This window comes from Saccopteryx leptura, chromosome 3 (genome assembly GCF_036850995.1).
Source record: "Saccopteryx leptura isolate mSacLep1 chromosome 3, mSacLep1_pri_phased_curated, whole genome shotgun sequence".
Lineage (NCBI taxonomy): Eukaryota > Metazoa > Chordata > Mammalia > Chiroptera > Emballonuridae > Saccopteryx > Saccopteryx leptura.
Window position 1 is genome coordinate 150128969 of NC_089505.1, and position 15216 is coordinate 150144184.

Consider the following 15216-nt stretch of genomic DNA (forward strand, 5'->3'; position numbering starts at 1 on the left):
GCGTGGAGTCGCTGCTTGAGCATGGGATCATAGGCATGACCCCATACATGGCCACTATATTGAGCCCAAAGGTCTCTGGCTTGAAGAAGGAGTCACTGGCTCAGCTAGAGCCCCCTAGTCAAGGCACATAAGAGAAAGCAATCAGTGAACAACTAAAAATGCCACAAGTTGATGCTTCTCATCTCTCTCCCTTCCTTTCTCTCGCTAAAAAAAAAAAAAGAAGAGAGATCAAATAATTTGTTCAGGGTCGCAAAATTTATACATCATAGATCCAGACTCCAAGGGAATTTTTAACTCTTCAAGTATTGAAGAGATATATTATCGAAATTCTTTACTTTTATAACTATAGGTTGTACAGTGAGCATCACCTATTTCTATTCCCGTGTGTTAGTGGTTCTCAAACTATCCGTGATGAAAGATCAGTTTGTTTCTTAATTTTCAATCAATTGACCATTATTTTTGTAAAATGTAAGAATGTCACAAAAATATCAAATTGTCATAAAAATTTGTAAATGTTTACTCTTAACTTTTTATACCATGAACCTATAATAGTTTGTGGACTGGTTCATAGATCAAATTTGGATTAGTACTGCTCTATGTCCATTAACCTCAGTTTCATCATTTATCTCTCTATGCTGTATTTCAGATAATGTTCTCAGACAGTTTTCCAGTTCTTTGATGCTGGCATAATCTGCTACTTAATCCTATCTGTTGGGTTGGGGTTTTTTTTTAACAAGAAAGAGAAAGACAGTCGGACAGGGAGGGACAGACAGACAGGAAAGGAGAGAGATGAGAAGCACCAATTCTTTGTTGCGGCACCTTAGTTGTTCATTGATTGCTTTCTCATATGTGCCTTGACCGGGGGGTTACAACAAGCCAGTGACCCCTTGTTCAAGCCAGCAACATTTGGGTTTCAAGCCAGTGACTTTTAGGCTTAAGCCAGCAACCATGGGGTCATGCATGTGATCCTACACTCAAGCCAGTGACCCCAAGCTCACGCTGGTAAGCCTGTACTCAACCCGGTGACCTTAGGGTTTCAAACCTGGTCCTCAGCATCATAGGTGGATACACTATCCACTGCACCACTGCCTGGTCAGGCCTATCTGTTGGGTTTTTTAATTACTTTTTTTATTTATAGACTATACAGTTATTTTTCAATTCCAACTCCTTCTTCTTTTAAAGTATCCTGGATTTTCAACATAGCTCTTTTTCTGTTTATCTCCTTAATTGTATTAATATACTTCTTTATAGTCACTTTTAGAGTTTTTTCTTTTATCTCAAGTTCTTAGGGTGTTAATCTTCTGGTCTGTTGCGTCTTCTATCTCTTTATGGCCAATTATTTCTCTCTTAATTTTTGCTTGTAAGTTTATCTGCAGTGGATATTGTTTTTCTTCGGTACATTTTGGTAGCATCCTAGTAATTGACTTTTTTACTTTTTGTACTTTTATTGGGTACCACAGGGATTTCAAGAGCTGGGGTTTTTTCTTTTATGTTAATTTCTCCACTTGGGGAATCCTGACACACAGAAGCTGTACACATTGATTCCCTACTTTAAGAAATTTATTTCTTTTTTTTTTTGAACCTCCCAGACAGAATCCTGGGCCAGGAGATAAGCTTTGTGGCCATCCTGCTCTCATGAGCAAAGACTTTTAGTTTCCTTTTTAGAAAGAAGCTCTTTTTCAAAGTGCTTTTTCTTTGTATTCAAGAAATCTCAATTTTAGCCCCTCATCTTCTTTATGCTTAATCCAAGTCTCCTGTTCTTGTGTGTAAATTAAAACTTCAGTTACTTTCCCATTAAACCCAAATCTCAATCTGACTTTTTTCTTTCCCTGTGTCAGTTCTTCTCCATCAGGATTTAAATACCTTCTTGAAGGTACCTGATTTCTTTCTTTCCCTTGAGCTGTTTTTTTTAAATTTTTTTTTTAAATTTTTTTTAATCAAGTATTTCGCCCTTTTCAGATGGCTCGGTTGGTAAACTTTAGAGCAGGGGTCTCCAAACTTTTTACACAGGGGGCCAGTTCACTGTCCCTCAGACCGTTGGAGGGCCAGACTATAAAAAAACTATGAACAAATCCCTATGCACACTGCACATATCTTATTTTAAAGTAAAAAAACAAAATGAGAACAAATACAATATTTAAAATAAAGAACAAGTAAATTTAAATCAACAAACTGACCAGTATTTGAATGGGAACTATGCTCCTCTCACCGACCACCAATGAAAGAGGTGCCCCTTCCGGAAGTGTGGTGGGGGCTGGATAAATGGCCTCAGGGGGCCGCATGTGGCCGCGGGCCGTAGTTTGGGGACCCCTGCTTTAGAGCATCGTCATCGTCCAGAAGCACAGACGTTGCCAGTTTGATTACCAGTCAGGGCACATATAGGAACAGCTTCATATTCCTGTCTTTCTCTCCCTCTTCCTTCCTCACTGAAATCAATAATCTTTTTTAAATCAAGGATTTCTTTGTGTTTGTGGCCAAAAGGACAGTTTACATTAGCTCATTAATGTTTCCAGAACTACATTAGGAAAACATAAACCCAAGGTCACTGGCTTGAGCACAATGTCGCTGGGTTGAGCAACAGGCCCTTGCCCGGCTTGAACGCCGGGGTCAAGGTACATATGAAAAGCAATCAATAAACAACTAAAGTGAATGCAAGTATGAGTTGATGCTTCTTATAAGAGACACAGCCTGACCAGGTCGTGGCGCAGTGGACCCCAAGGTCACCAGCTTCAGTGCAGGCTCATCTGGTTTGAGCAAAAGCTCACCAGCTTGAACCCAAGGTCGCTGGCTTGAGCAAGGGGTTACTGGGTCTGCTGTAGCCCCACGGTCAAGGCACATATGAGAAATCAATCAATGAACAACTAAGGTGTCACAACGAAAAACTGATGATTGATGCTTCTCATCTCTCTCCGTTCCTGTCTGTCTGTCCCTATCTATCCCTCTCTTTGACTCTCTGTCTCTGTAAAAAAAAAAAAAAGAAAGAAAAAAAAAGAAACACAGAAAGTAATAAGATAAAAGTAACAATAATATAAAATAATATAAAAACATAAATAATATAAAAGTAATAATATAAATATAAGATTCAGTCCCAAAATGACTGTTACAGGCAGAGTTACAGAAACCAAAAGGAAAGAGACTACTTTGGCTAGACACATTACAAGGAATCTGAGCTGGATTTGAAACAGAGTTTCTCAAAGCATGAGCTGAAAAGCAACTGGATGTGACTCATTGGGCGTGTTGGTTAAAACATAAATTAGGCACCACCCCAGATTTTTTTTGTTTGTTTGTTTAACAAGAAACGGGGTGGGGGGGGTGGGGGGGCAGGAGTGACAGACAGCAAGGGAGAGAAATGAGAAGCATCAATTCTTCATTGCAGCACCTTAGTTATTCATTGGTTGCTTTCTAATATGTTTCTTGGCTGAAGGGCTCCAGACAAGCCAGTGACCCGTTGCTCAAGCCAGCGACCTTGGGCTTTAAGCCAGTAACCATGGGATCATGTCTTTGATCCCACGCTCAGGCCGGTGACTCTGAATGTAAGCCAGCAACTTCAGGGTTTCTAACCTATGTCCTCTGTGTCCCAAGCTGATGCTCTACCCACACTGCTTCACCACCTGGTCAGGCAGTACTTCTTTTAGTGCAGGGGTCTCAAACTCTCGGCCCGCCGAACAATTTTGTGTGGCCCGCAGACTAATCCACGAAGTTCAAAATATTTTGGATAAAATTTAAGTAAGCCTAGGGGCCTACTTGTATTTTTCATTTCTCTAGCATCCTAGCTAGATATTAGCTTAGTTAACAGCATTTGTGATGCGAACTCCAGTTTCTGGTTGTTTTGTGACACTGAGTAAACTGCATGTACGATTGTGCTTGTTGTACCGATTTTTTTTTTGTTTTCAACTGCAGTGAGAAAAGTGTTGCGTAACAGTTGCCTTTTGTAGACCTAGTGCGGCCCGCTGAATGGCTGTGATCTTGCTCTGCGGCCCACATGCTGAGTTGAGTTTGAGACCCCTGTTTTAATGTATATTATTTTAAAGCATATGTTCCATTCCATTTTTATTATAGAATAATTTATATTATACAATATAAATAAAATTAAGTAATAAAATTAATTTATAATTCCATTGTCCAGAGATAATTACAGTGGACATTTTGCTCTATATTTTCTTTTTCCATGAGTATATTTTTCCAAATCTGTAACCATACTATATATTTTAATTTTTCACTTTGATATGTGGTGAACATATTTCCATCCTATAATATATCTTGGCCATATAACTTATAGAATATTTTGTATTTCTTATTGAAAGTGTTCACCTTAGGTCTCCTATTTGATTATGGACTTCTAGAAGATAAGAGGAATCTTTTTGTATTTTTCCGAAGTTAGAAGTGGAAAGGCAGTCAGACAGACTCCCTCATGCACCTGACTGGGATCCACCCAGCATGCCCACCAAGGGGCGATGCTCTGCCCATCTGGTGCCATTGCTCCATCGTTGCTGCCGGAGCCATTCTAGCTCCTGAAGCAGAGGCCATGGAGCCATCCTCAGCACCTAGGCCAACTTTGCTCCAATGGAGCCTTGGCTGTGGGAGGGGAAGAGAGACATAGAGAGAAAGGAGAGGGGGGAGGATGGAGAAGCTGGAGAAGCAAATGGGCGCTTCTCCTATGTGCCCTGACTGGGAATCGAACCTGGGACTTCCACATGCCAGGCCAATGCTCTACCGCTGAGCCAACCGGCCAGGGCCAAGAGGAATCTTTTATTTGTCCTTATCATAGCACTCTCTTTCCCCAATCAGCATCTGATCCACATTATTATTCACTATATGTAGCGATTTTCTTTTAAAATCTCAGCTGACACTCCAAAGGATACATACAATTTTTATGGTATTTTTTGCCAAAAGTGCATAACTTCATTCCAGTTCTCAGAAAACAAACCCAAACTGAGGGACATGCTACAAAAAATAACCAGTCAGTACTCATCAAAAATGTCAAGGTCATAAAACACAAGGAAAGACTGAGGAATTAAACACATTGTAAAAGACGAAGAAGAAATAACAACTAAATTTAATTTGAATTATATTTAGGATTCTTGAACAGAAAAAAGACATTAGTGGAAACTTGGCCAAATTTGAATGAAATTTATAGTTAAGTTGGTAATATACCAGTGGTAATGTCCTACTGTTTAAGTATACTATGGTTGTATAATATGTTAACATTGGAGGAAGCAGAGTGTAACTTTTTAAGTCTATTTTTCAAAAATTCCAGGAGAAAAAATTTAAATTAGCCAATACATATTCTTTTGTGTGTATGTGTGTGTGTGTGTGTCAGATATTAAACTTTTTCTTTTTAATTTTAGCACCAAGCAGTATCATTTTTGCTGGCTGAAATGGCAATGAAGGTTGAATTAGCTAGATTAGCCTACCAGAGAGCAGCTTGGGAGGTTGATTCTGGTCGTCGAAATACCTATTATGCGTCTATTGCAAAGGCCTTTGCTGGAGATATTGCAAATCAGATAGCTACTGATGCTGTGCAGATTTTTGGAGGCAATGGATTCAATACAGAATATCCTGTAGAAAAACTAATGAGAGATGCCAAGATCTACCAGGTAAGAATAAATATAATTTTTGTTGCTTTTAGGGAACAGTATTTGTACAGGACCGTAGATTTTGATCATTTAGGGATTTTATGCCACTAGTAATATCCTGCTCACAAAAATTAGGGGATATTTTATTGCTTCATAATCATTTTTGAAATATCCACTAATTTTTGTGAGCTACCAGTATAAATGACATCATAAATGGTTGTAAGCCAAAGTTTTTGAACTAATTAACACAAGTAAGAACGTTACCTTTAAGTATATGCCTTAAGAGAGAGTAAGTTAACAAAGTAAGTGGTATAGATGTGTACATGGGTCTGAATCAGGCTTCTTTGAGTCTTGACATCCTAACTAATCATAACTCATCATTTGCTCTCCTGAAAGTATGTATATCATTAAAATTAAATTATTTTATTTTGAATCTTGCCTGGCAACTGTTGAATTGATTAAAACCATAATTAGGAGTAAAAAATCCATCATGAAGAGACAAATACAGATGATTGTTTTCTAAATTAGATTGGTAGTTAGCAAAACTTAGAGATAGGAATAATTTAGTAAATTAGATAAAAATGTGCATGTTCTCCACATGTAGCTTAAGTAATTATATAATCCATGTCCCTCAGTATCTCCTCCATTGCTTCCTTCTACCCCCTGGAAATTATTTGACAAATGTAGTCATTTGAAATTTAGAAGAAGAATCTTAGGTTGATAGAATGGCAAGGAAATTTTGACATTATGCAGCCTCTCAATTTAGATATGAAAAAACTGAGGATGAGATTTGTACCTTATCCAAAGTTACAGGTTTATCTGGTGATACTCTTCCTCTCCTGCAGTATAATTATTATAATTATTACTATCCATTTAACTTTCTCTGCCATCTGAGAAAATGAAGTATAACAAGTTGCTAGGATTAATAGTTCAAACTAGAGCCTTACCAGTGATGGCTCAGTGGATTGAGTGTCAACTGGGACACTGAGGTCCCAATTTAAAACCACCAAGGTCACCGGCTTGAGCACAAGCTTACCCAGCTTGAGCGCAGGTTTACCAGCTCAAGCCCAAAGGTTGCTGGATTGAAGTTCAAGGTTGTTGGCTTGAGCCCAAGCTCACAGGCTTGAGCAAGGTGTCACTGGCTCAACTGGAGCCACCCAGTCAAAGCACGTATAAGAAGCAATCAATGAACAACTAAAGTAATGCAACTATATGCTGATGCTTCTCATCTCTCTCCCTTTCTCTGTCTCTCTCAAAAAAAAATGTTCAAACTGGAAGTGAGGGTTGGCTACTAGGAAATGAACAAAACATCCTTCCAGCATCGTTCTTTTTAGCAACTCTGTTCTTTAGGAAGAGAAAAAATCAGTAGGATCAGAAAATAAGAAAACAATAATAAAAGACAAAAGGAAAAAAGAAAAAAAGAGTAGAAATAGAAAATGACTAAAAGGGACAACTAGCTAAAAAACAGTTCAGAAAAGTTGGAGAAATATTTTAGCAATATTAAACTTTAGATTCCCCAAACTTTTTGAAATGTTAATATTTGATTTTTAAAGAGTTCTCCAAAGTTTTGGTAAATCACTTTTTATAATAACTTTAATCTTTACAGAATTACATATTTTTATGGGTTTTACAAAATCAGGTTTGGGTATCACTTACAGACCCTATTTATAGTTTGATTAAGTTGGATATTACAATAGAGCATATATGACTTTCCAAAATATTGATTAAATTGAAGTATTTGTCTACTGAAGATATATAACCTACATATATATTTTTTCTTTGTAGATTTATGAAGGTACAGCACAAATTCAAAGGCTTATTATAGCCCGTGAACACATTGGCAAGTATAAAAATTAACAAGATCACTGTGGAAACATAATTAATTGTTGACTAAAAAGAACATAATTCACTAAGCTACAGAAAAAAGAGATTTAAGGGTTTTCCTAGTGAAAATCTTACAATGAGTATTCTTAACTAAATATGCAACTGATTCTAATAGTAGTTTTGCCTTTGTTTAACTTTATGACTTGCTTTTCCTCAAATAAATTTGGTTTCATTAAAATTATGTGTTGTCTTCAGTACCATTGTACTTGAATTATATTAACCTTGAAAAATATGTTTGTTTTATTATGTTGACCTCTTAAAATTAAAGTACCGAATTTCTTGGAATTTCAGTATTTTTCCAATGACAGAAAGTGGGTTTATAAAAGTATTCAGGATGTTGTAAAATTCACATTGAGAAAATATTGTAGGAATTGGATACCATCAAATAGCTTGTCAGTGACTTTGTATAAACAGTGATATTTTATTAGAGGAGTTTGTTTTCCTTCAATTTGGAATGGATTTGTTTTAAGTTTTGTACAGTAATAATAAAAAATTTGATGTTCATATTCTCCCATTATACAAAAACAAGTTACTCGAAAATCTTGTTTAATGCTAGCCCACATTTTACTTGCCTTATTTAAAATAAATGAATAAAATTTACCTTAGCCCTGACCAGATAGCTCAGTTGGTTAGAGCATCATCCCAGAACAAATTTGCCTTATTTTGATATGATCTTATGGGTATCTGGGTAGCCCTTGGTCTCTTGTACACTATGGCATTTCATGTGCATACATTCTGAAAAGAAACTTAAATAAAAATTCAATACTTAAAAGTGTACCTGTGTTCTTTCCAGAAGGTTTTATTCCTTCATGTAATAGTGAATACCTAACCTTCATGTAATAGTGAATACCTAATTTATATACTATAATGGAAAAAAAAATCATGTTTTGATTTTGAACTGCATAAAGTTACCTGCCCATTTTCATGAGATTATATTGAGATACCTCAGAAAATAAAAAGTAATGTAAGAACCAACATTTATTAATTTAATTTCTTTGTGATTATAAACATCAAATACTGCTAAAATATGTTCTACTAAATGGTATTTCTGACATCACTTCTGATTTTCCAATTCTGACATCAACTCTACAGTTCAATCCTATCCTGACACTAATTCAGAATAGGTAGCATATGATCCTACAGGTTTAAGGGTTCAGTCCCACAAGAATACCCTAATATCAGACATGAGTCACAAATCTTTGTTCCCCAGGCTTGCCCACACTTCTGTCCAATTTTGCTACAAATTCAGGTATTCCCAAGACCTCGCCCTCAGGTTTGATTGTCTGAATGGCTCACATAACTCAGGAATACACTGCACTTACATTTACTAGTTATACAGAATACCACTAAGGAAGAGCCAAATGAGAGGTTCACAGGGCAAGGTATGGAGGAGACACAGAACTTGATACCTTCCCCAATGGACCACGCTTCCAGCACTTACTGTATTCACCAACCCACAGAACCATGAATCTCATTATTTCGAGTTTTTACAGAGGATCTTCAGCCCCAGAGGTCAAGAAGGTGTCTGAAAGTTGCACCTGTATTAATCAGCTAGTGCTGCCTAACAAAATGCCACAGATTGGGTGGCTTCAACCAGTGTGATGCGGCATACTAGTGTGCCGTGAGACATGGTTAGGTGTGCAGTGGGGAAATTAAACATGGGTCCCCAAACTACAGCCTGCATGCCAGATATGGCCCGTGGAGGCTATTTATCCGGCCCGCCGCCAGCTGCCTCCATCCGAACATAAACATTCCCCTCACAATCCCTCCAGCTATCAACGACAGGAAGGGTGGAGGCACAGGGAACGCTCACTGACCAATCACCTAGAATTCATCCCACCCACTAGCGATGAACCAATAGTAGGCCGCCTCTCATCCACACCCAGGAAGGTCCCCCCTCGGGGCTGCTGCACACTTGTCATTGTGTGGCCGCAGCGAGTAGTTGAAGCTGCTACTCCTCCCCATGGTCCCGATTTCTAATCCTGGTCAGGACTGGAGGTAAATGTTGCCACCACTAGATGAAGCCTCAGCCTCAGCTGATTATGTCTATCCTGATGTTGTATATAGATATTTGACCTTTTTCTTTTTAAAAGAGGCCCCGCAGAGGGTGATATAGAATGCATCACAATGTTATCTAACTTTAAAGCTCAAGTTTGCTGATCTTCCTTTGGACAGTTTTTGGTTATCTATTGCCAAGGAGTTCCCCATTCTGGCCAACAAAGCTATTTTGACATTGCTCCCGTTTTGAACCACATATCTATGTGAGCTGAGCTTCTCAAGCTTGACTGCAATAAAAACTATAAACAGAAAGAGACTGAGAACTGTTAAGAGCTTCGTGTGTGTCTTTCTACCATTCCTGCCAGGATACCCCTTTGTGTTCATCGAAACAGGCCCAGGTTTTACACTAAGTGAGTATAAATACATTTAGAAACTATATTATTAACTATATGTATAATATGTACTGTGTTAGAGTGTCATTTTGTGTCATTTTGGTAGGTGGTGTGCCTCAGGATTTTGTAAATGTAAAAAATGTGCCGCGGCTCAAAAAAGGTTGAAAATCACTGGCTTAAACAACAGTGGTGAGCCCATGTTCAAGCTGGATGAGCCTATATGTAAGCCAGCAACCTAGGGGATTTGAACCTGAGCCCTCAGTGCCCCAGTTCTAGGTTCTATCCACTGCACCACCTGGTCAGGCTGGAAATTTGAATAAATATTGAATTTATTTTTCTAAATTCAATATTTGACCTTGGGAAGGAAAAATTAAGGGATGGCAAAGATGATCTGATTATCTTGATTGAAGGAAGACTACAGGTACCTGAGTAAGAACACTTGTTTACCTATTTAATTAAATGAACAATAAACACAGAAGAATGTAACATGCTTTTAAGGAACTTTCAATGTTTATTAAATGAGGAAACTTCATTCCTTTTTTTTAAAGTAATTAAGGATATTACCCTGACCAGGCATTGGCACAGTAGAGCACTGGATCGGGATGCAGAGGACTCAGTTTCAAAACCCCAAGGTCTCCAGCTTGAGCATGGGCTCATCTGGCTTGAGATTGTTCTCACCAGCTTGAGCATGGGCTCATCTGGCTTGAGATTGGTCTCACCAGCTTGAGCATGGGCTTGTCTGGCTTGAGCATGGGATTATAGACATGACCTCATGATCACTGGCTTGAGCCCAAGATCACTGGCTTGAGCAAGGTATCAGTTGGAGGCCCCCAGGTCAAGGCACATATGAGAAAGCAATCAATGAACAACTAAGGTGCCGCAAATATGAGTTGATGCTTCTCATCTCTCTCCCTTCCTGTCTGTCCTTGTATGTCCCTATCTCTCTCTAAAATAAATAATAAAATGAAAAAATAAAAACTCTAATTTTATTTCTCTGTCACTATTGCTCCTGTTAAAGTTCATATTACTATTAGCACAACTTTATTTTTAGTTAATTAATTAATTTAAAAAACTTTTTTTTTTTAGAGTGGCAGGGAGAAAGAGACAGGAACACTGCTCCTGGATGTGTCCTGACTGGGAATCAAACTGGCAACCTCAGTGCTCTGAGATGATGCTTCAACCAACTGAACTATCAGGCCAGCTATTATTAATTTTTATTGATTTTTAGAGAGACAGAGAGTGGAAAGGAGAGAGAGGAGGAAGGGAAGCATTTGTTTTTCCACTCAGTCTTGCATTTTTTGATTGCTTCCCATGTGCCCTGGCCAGGGATCAAATCCACAACCTGTTGTTTCAGGATGATGCTCTTTTTTATTTCTCAGAAAACAAATAAAAATCTTTATTACCATTTATAATAGTGTCGGTTTTATTGCCAGTTATATTCCCTTAGCAGATCAGGAGGTTAATTGATGAGCTGCATTTCTTTCCTTTCTTTTTCTCCCTTCATTTTCTTTTTAATTTTTATTAATTTTAATTTATTGTGTTGACATGGATTCAAGTGTTCCACTCAATATAACACCCCCACCCCCACCCCCATATCCCCCATTATGCCCCTTTGCGCCCCTCTCCCTAACTCCTAGGATGATGCTCTTAACCGACTAAGCTAACAGGCCAGGCCCAAATAATGACACAGCTATACATATCCTTTTACACCTTAAAGTGGCAAAAAAAACCACACCCCACATTTATTAACTTGACCCAAAGACTTAACTTATTCCATAGCATTTCGAATAAGAAGCAAATGTATATAAATTCAAAATTATACTTAGTAATCAATGATTCAATATTATATCAAAGAAACAATTTGGCTATGCAATAATTATTCATTAATTCACTCAATATCAGTCTAAGGTTTTAAGTTTCCTAAAGATCTTAAAAATTATCTTCAATCTGACATAACTGAAAAAATAATTGCTGCTTGAAAAAAACTGTTAGAATAATGAATCATGTTAGCAGAAACCAAATTTACATTTTTAAAAATCACAAAATGTAAGATTTAGGTTAGCTAATTTGGCCAATAAACCAATATAAAAAGTTTAGGAAATTCAGACTAATTGGTTTCTTCACTAAAAAATGACTATTGATTCTTACACATATGGAACTATACTTGTATTATACTTAAGGATAAGCAGAGTAAAGCACACATAGCTGTTTTCAACTCAAATTACTAAAACTTTCTGATCTGTCCAAAGATTTATCTTAATTACATGAACTTGAAAAATGTTTCTATGCTAGCAGTTTCTGTGAGAATACTTTTTTTCCCCTTTAAAATCTAGTTTATTCAAAGTAATAAAGGTTAATTTTTGGACTTTCATTTATAAATACTTATTTATTCCTATAAACCCATCAGAACAGAGTTCCATAATATGAAGTATAATTAATTTATATTGTTCAGATGCAAGAAAGTATTTTATAGATGTGTAATTATAGACATACAGATACATTGAGAACTTAAAATTTCCCAGTCTACTACTTCAGCCACTGGCCAAAAGTAAACTTACAGCTCCGGATCTCAAAGAGCTGTTCTCTTCCTCAGTGGGCATTAAATTCTTAACTAATTAGTGCTCTCTTACATACAGACACATTAAAAAAAGAAGACAATGGGTGAAGTTAATTTTAAGAATATGCTTTGCAATGGCTGGATAGTCGGTTGATTAGAGCATCGTCCTGAAGCACAGAGATTGCCTGCCGGTTTGGTTCCCAGTCAGGTCAGATACATGAACAACAGATTGAAGTTCCTGTCTCTCTCTCTCTTCCTCTCTCTAAAAATCAATAAAATAAACATTAAAAAATAATATCTTTAGCCCAATATATTAAAAATATTATTTAAGCAATCAATACTTTTAAATGTTAATGAGATATTTTACTTTATTTTTACTACTGTCTTTGAAATAGGATGTGTATTTTATACTTAAAACACATCTCAATTCAGACTGGCCATATTTCAAGTCCCCCATGTAGTTACATATTGGTCAATGCATGTCTAGAAGCAGAGATGAACTTGGTTTTCTACCAATTTTATTTTATCTATCTATCTATCTATCTATCTATCTATCTATCTATCTATCTATCTATCTATCTATTTTTGTAGCTATTGCTCTTGGGAATGGGAGACATTTTTATTTTTTCAAGGGGCAAAACATATCAAATTTCAAAAGTACCATAATATTCAATGAAAAGTAAGCCTTCCTTAAATCCTGTCCCCAGCCAACCATTTCTTCCTCTTTAGGCAACTGCTTTTAGTAATTCTGTGCATGCACACATATATCCACATACATTTTCCTTTGTTTCCTACATAAATAGTAGTATACTATACATAGTTTGACACTTTCTTAGTGTTTCTTTTTGTCTGTCTTCTTGTTCTTCTTCCAAGTGAGAGGAGGGAAGATAGTCAGATTCTTGCATGTGCCCTGACCAGGATCCACCCGGCAACCCCCATCTGGGGCCATTCTCGCAACTGAGCTATTTTTTCATACCTGAGGAGGAGGCTCCATGGAGCTAGCCTCAGTGTTCGGGGCAATGTGCTTGAACTAATTGAGCCATGGCTGCAGGAGGGGAAGAGAGAGAGAAAGAGAGAAGAGAGAGGAAAACAGTTTGCTTCTCCTGTGTGCCCTGAGTGGGAATTGAATCTGGGACATCCACACGCCGGGCTGATGCTCTACCACTTAGTCAACTGGCCAGGGCCTGGGGTTTTTTTAAACAATATATTTTGGAGATTTTCCCATAACAGTGTATGCAGAGTTTCCTCATTCTTTTTAATGGCTGCATAATGAATATACCATAGTTTATTTAACCCTTGATGGTTAATTAAAATATTTGTAATCTTTTGCTACTGCAAAACTGCTGCTATGAATGTTCTTGCACATAAGTCACTTCATACCCAAGGAAGTATATTTGTGGAAAAAGTCCTTAGAATTGTTAAATGTAATTACAAGAATTGCAAAAACATATGCTCCTTATGTATTGCACACAGGAACCTTATTTTCTTTCATCTACCTTTTTTATTTTTTTCTTTGACTCAAACTGGCCTCACCATGTGCCACAACTCACATACCTCCCTCTCCCTTGCTTAATCATAGATAATGAGGTTCTGGTCAGCATCCAGTACTCTTAGAAACAAAGCCTCTGGTCTCTTGACCACAAAGAAAGAGTTTCAGTCAGACTAGAGTTAACATGTAGGACTCAGCTGTGTTTCAGTTCCAAAAGACCCCACCATGGTTGAGACCCACACCTTTGCAAAACCAGAGTAACTAACACCATGGCTAATGTAAGGACCAGATGCAAAGATCAACTAATCCCCACTCTAGTGCTGACAAATCAGTAGAGACCATCACAGTGATAATGACCCCAACTCCCTTAATCACCAAGATTAATGATTTTCCCCCTATATAACTGTGGGGGAAACAGCTGTAGTTAGGCTTGCTCACTGGTTTCCTAGCTGCAAGCACTTTGCATGATTAGTGTGAACACGTGGCAGAAAGCCATGTTTGTGTCTCTATGAAAAGCAACGGGTACTTTCCCTCAGTGGTGGTTCTCCCAGATCATTCTTCCGCCACTGCGAGGTGCGGTTCCCTGATTCCCTCAGCTGCCACCACCATAAGAGGTGATTTTCCTGATCCCTTGACCTCCACTGCAAAAAGCTTATTTGCTTATTTGCTCGACTCTCTCTCTGAGCCTCCAATAAACAGGAATGGTCCAACGCTTTCCAGTTCCGCAGTTTCTCTATAATCTGCCCGAATTCCATGTGAGCCTGCCTGGCCTCGACCACTGGCATTACAATAACTCATCCCCTGGAAACCATTGGGGAGCTAGGTCATGGAGCATGAGCTACCTATGACTCCAGGCATGGCACCATCTCCCTAATAAATCTTTATTTTCTTGGCTGCAAACCCTTGTTTGTGTCTTATTGGGCTTTGATGAGTGCAGCTAAATGGGCCCCTCCAGTCCAGTAACACTTATATGTATTTCCATTTTGCTCACCATTGTTCCTCAAAACCTAGATTAATATCTGGCATCCAATACATATTTGTTGAATAAATTTATAAAGTAGGAAGTGAGGCTTATTTTTCATTCCTTCAGCAACCATTGACTCAATCTTCATTTTACTCTTTGGATCTGTACTTGTATAATTTGGGTTATGCACATTGCTTTCCCCAGGAGATCTGATCACCTTCTCTCTTCCTGGTTTCTCTCACTCCTCCACACCCCTTCCTTCCTGATTTAGAGGCAAAAGAAAGATGGGGAAGTTACATTAATTTTTAACAAGGCAGACTTTATAAGATAAAAGTATTAGGGTTAGAGGCCCTGGC

The 15216-nt window shown here is 37.8% G+C and overlaps 1 protein-coding gene across 1 annotated transcript in view; it reads left to right on the forward strand.

Moving 5' to 3' along the window:
* ACADM (acyl-CoA dehydrogenase medium chain) overlaps nt 1–7641 on the forward strand; it is a 43594-nt gene extending 35953 nt beyond the window's left edge. Inside the window, exons 11-12 of the mRNA XM_066376582.1 lie at nt 5349–5597; nt 7362–7641. Coding sequence (XP_066232679.1) covers nt 5349–5597; nt 7362–7433 — 321 coding nt within the window. The 3' untranslated portion in view covers nt 7434–7641. The remainder of the gene's footprint in view (nt 1–5348; nt 5598–7361) is intronic.
* Nucleotides 7642–15216: the final 7575 nt, after the last annotated feature.